The sequence below is a fragment of the Austrofundulus limnaeus genome, unplaced genomic scaffold, assembly GCF_001266775.1.
Source record: "Austrofundulus limnaeus strain Quisiro unplaced genomic scaffold, Austrofundulus_limnaeus-1.0 Scaffold384, whole genome shotgun sequence".
NCBI lineage: Eukaryota > Metazoa > Chordata > Actinopteri > Cyprinodontiformes > Rivulidae > Austrofundulus > Austrofundulus limnaeus.
Genome location: NW_013952786.1, coordinates 118,022 through 122,568, shown reverse-complemented (window position 1 = coordinate 122,568; position 4,547 = coordinate 118,022). Strand labels below are relative to the sequence as shown.

Genomic DNA, 4,547 nt, shown 5'->3' with positions numbered 1-4,547 from the left:
TAAAAAGAGTGAGCCTACAGCAGGGCTATAAAACAGGCAACCTGCGGGTGAAGTTTTTTATTTTTATATTTCATTTAATATTAAAAAATAATTTTAAATCAATTTTAAATTTATAATTCAGTGTAGCAAAATGAACACATTTATAAGGTAAAAGAAATTAATGCTTGTTCTTTTTCATAATGGAGTGTTTTCCCCTTCCATTTTGTGTAACTGTGGCAGCCTGAGCAATTCAATAGATAGCCCCAGCCTTACATTCAGCATCACTTTGTATTTTTGATACTAGTTCATATACAAATACTGGATTAGACTGTGAAATTACTGGAAACTGAAGCTTACAGCATCACAACACGTCAGTCACAAAATACCCCCTCCAGTCAACATTGTGTTGTGCTAAAGAAGGAAATACAAAAAATGACTGAAAACAGGAAAAACATCACTGTGCTTACAGATCAACTGATGGACTATATTTTTTCATAAACAAAACCTTTTTATTACCATAGTAGTTTTAGTATACACCCTCTAGTTTCTGTATAAAGAACATTGAACTATCCAACATTAGCTGAAATGGGACATATTCAAAATCCCCTTTTTTAATCATTAAATACATTTTGTTGTGTTTGAGTGCAGAAAAGTTCAATTTAGTCTCTCCTTGTGCTGCAAGGATATCTATATTTTTTGTGAGGTCATATTTTTCAGCTCATTCAATTTTCTTTATTTTCTATGGTATTTTCTGAACTATTACATCACAGTATTTGCAACAAAACTGCTGTATGGACTTACCAACTATAATTTTGTCATTTTTATTCCCTCTGGATCTGGGTCAGACTCTGGCTCCAACATGTAAATCTGGTTGGACAAGTCTTCCCTTGTTGACATCTTTTAGTTCATTGATTTTTAAATGAAATGTTTCTGCAACATTTTATAGTCAAGTCAAAGTTTATTTATGTAGCACATTTACAACAACCTCAGTTAACCAAAGTGTTTCACAGCAATCGCATCACATAGGAATAAAACAGTACATATACACATACACATACAGTACACATACACAAAATTACAATAAAACTATAAAAAAAATTTAAAGATAACAGTATAATTAATTTATCTGTAAGATAAATAATTTATGTATCAGTAAGATACTATATTTATATATATATATATATATATATATCCCCTCTTATCAAACTAGAATGGACTGGTCTGGGAGCTGGAGGGGGGCGGGGTGTGAAGTGCCTCATTTGGATTCAAAGAGACAGCCTCAAAACGAGTTGATCTGAGATGCACCTCAGAAAAGCAGTGAAAGAGGGGCTTGTGGAGTTACAATAAGGAGGAATTCAGAACAAAGTATTGCAGTTTCACTTTATATAGACCCCACTGATTTAATGAATGATTTAAATGTGAAAAAGAAGGATTTAAAAGCATGATATGTCCACTTTCAGGCAACATTTACTGTATTACAAAACAAAAAAAAATTGCTTCAAGAGTGACATATTTTTTCTTTGTCATTCAGCTTTTAATCTTCTCCTGTTTTTGTCACAGTGACACATCCTGTGTTAATTTATCTTCCATGTCCTCTCCCTCCGGTCTGCCATTAGTGGCTTTGGCTGAGAGTGACGCTCCAGCTCCCAGTCTGCTGTCACACAGGGACCTCTGGTTATTCTGACCAGACCTCAGCGTCCCGCAGTAGACATGAATCATTCGTTGGTCAGAGAGGTGTCATGATGTTCACTTTGTGTACCGACCCAAGTCCTGCAGCCTTTCTGCAAATTTTTCCACCCGTGGTTATTCATGGGAAACTAAATATCTACCAACTTACACTGCAGCTCATGTTTTTGTAGATGTTCAAGATGTGTTTCTGGGTCACATTCCTTGTCTGAAAAGCATTATTACCATGCAGATAAGGTATATATGTGTCTTCTTTTGGGAATTATTCGCTGACAGATGACCTCAAGTCACTGTAAATTTTTAAAAAATCATATAAACTATGTGAAATAAGTGTTTAATATGCTTTTTGGCGAGGAAGGATATTGTTCCCACACCCAAACTAGTGCACAAAATGATTTATTTAAAATGAAAGCAGCTTATTCTGTTGGTTTCCTGAAAATGGTCGAGAAGGGACAACAGCTTGGCCAACAACCTCAGTCTGTTTTGATCTAGCGCTTCCTGTCCCATGATTGTGCAGCAGTTTGTTTTCTGTAACTGCGAGGGAGTAATTACTGCGCTGGTGAATAGCAGAAACCATTACATTGGTAATTTGGAGATCTGGGAATGTTTACTTGCTCCTATTCATGACTAATCCTTCCTCCAGGTACCGGCTGCAGACGGTGAAGTCTCTGGCTGGCGTGAGCCTCATGCTGAGACTTTTGTGGGCTTGTCTGAGATGGGACGACATGGCCGTGAAACCGTCTGCTGCCGTTGGCACGACACGTACAGGTAGAACACCACCCTTTAAACCATACAGTAAAAATGGTGTTCCATCTGGGGGGGAGAAAGAAACAAAGTCATAAACTCTGCTGGTTTCAATGAATGGTTTAATTTGATATAGAAACTGCAAGATATAATGTTGAAAACTGATACATGTATATATTTTCATCCTTATTCATGCTTGACTCAGAGATTGAAACAGATCAGAATGATTGCTCCCAGTCTCATTTGGTAGTTATTTTTCATAAGATGGAGTGGGTTTCCTCCATTTTTTTTTCGGGCCTTTCTTCTCATCGTACCAACCCAGCCCTATCCCCACTCATTGCTACAGAAACCTCAGATACCGAAATCACCACCACCGAGATCATCAAGCGACGGGATGTGGGACCATACGGCATTCGCTCTGAATATTGCATTCGCAAAATCATCTGCCCTCTGGGAGTTCCCGAGACTCCGAAAGGTGAAATGCATGTTTAGTTTTTTGAGAAACACATTTTCTCCAGGCCCTTTTTTAAAGATGTGTTTAAAAGCTGCACTGCAAAAGGGAGGGTGGGGGAGTGCTGATTTGTTTAACCTCTAGAGCCCCATGCCCCCGGTATCGGGGGCAAAACAGCTTTTACCGTTTTCTATTTCTTTTAACTTCAGGTCTGTCCTGGACATGTTTGGTAACAAAAGAAACCAAATAATCTTGGCTAAAAGCTCATGGAAACTATTTTTACATTCACCAAATACAGTTCAAATGTCAAGAAGTTGAATCAGAAAGTAGACAAATTGTATTAAATGGCATCATTGCAAAGCTGTAAATACATTCAAGCAAATTTGTAAAGGAAAAATCTTTGACATTATTTTTTAAAGCAAGTCAAAACAGATACCTAAATATGTTGTAAAGTGTGTTAAAAGTTGTTTTTCACTTGACTTAGAGTGAATATGGTCCAACTGAAGTCAAAAATATTTTTATTATTTTATATAATATATATCGTGACAAATAAATGTTTAGATAATTTTTTCAAAAGAACAAACATTCAATAACAAGTCTTTTAAGGCAGGTAAGAAAAAATAAATAACTTTTGGAAGTAAAAACTTCAGATTTCTTAACATTTATTAATGGTACCATCATGGTCCGTCCTGTATTATTTCTTTACTAAAACCTCTGTAACTTTGCTCCAATTAATTTTAGCAGCATGAATCTTTGCACAGTTAATGTCCACAAGTGGATTTATGGTTTCCAAGAGTTTTTAACCTCAGTCATTATGAATGGTTTTAAATAGGTTATATGCTGTGAAAGAATTATTCAGATGAGAGTGAAAAAAAATTAAAATATTATGTTCCATCCCTAGTATCTCTAAAACCACAGCAGCTGTTTTAATCCTTACACTTCTGATGAAATATCCAAAGTGTTAGCTGAGTAGAGTCTGTAAATGCTGAGATGCACTCAATTACATGTTGGCATGGTATTTTGAGAAAAAAACTTCAAGAATACCCTTTGAGGCGTAAAGGTTAATGTAAAAGCAGACTATCTTTATTACATTTTTGACAATTTAACCTGTTCTCATCAGTTTACTTTGTCTAACATCTCAGAAACGCACACTCCTCAGAGGAAAGGTCTGCGCTCCAGTGCCTTGCGCCCCAAGAAGCCCGAGCCTGCCAAACAGACGGGCCCAGTGGTGATAGAAACGTGGATTCCTGAAGAAGAGCTGGACCTTTGGGAGATACGAGCTTTCTCCGAAAGGTCAGGACGTCCCAGGGAACACGTGTGACACCCTCACAGCTGCTTGGTTACAACAAGAGCCTAATCATTAAAATACATAAAAAGGACTAGGACAGAAAAAAAAACATTTCTTCCTTGAGGGAACATGAGACACCAGGTGTCTGGTTTATACTTCAAAACTTCAGGTTGTCTTGCTTGTGCTGTTGAATGACAAAACATTAAGTAAACTAGGGCTGCACCGATTAGTTGAAATAATTGATGACATCGATTATGTAAATTTGTCGACGCAGATTTTTTATTATCGATTCGCTGTATTACATAACCACCACGTAAATGTTCATGCAATTCCATTTCGGTACCTAAACGCATCATTGCGACCGTATTGGCATAAGAGTGGTGAGTTTTCCATGCTTGT

At 36.9% G+C, this 4,547-nt stretch overlaps 1 protein-coding gene across 1 annotated transcript in view; it reads left to right on the top strand.

The window, feature by feature from the left end:
* LOC106528477 (nucleosome-remodeling factor subunit BPTF) overlaps positions 1 to 4,547 on the top strand; it is a gene marked incomplete in the record, with an annotated part of 47,818 nt that overhangs the window by 31,134 nt on the left and 12,137 nt on the right. The window contains 3 exon segments of the mRNA XM_014023652.1: positions 2,309 to 2,433; positions 2,732 to 2,884; positions 4,003 to 4,153. Coding sequence (XP_013879106.1) covers positions 2,309 to 2,433; positions 2,732 to 2,884; positions 4,003 to 4,153 — 429 coding nt within the window.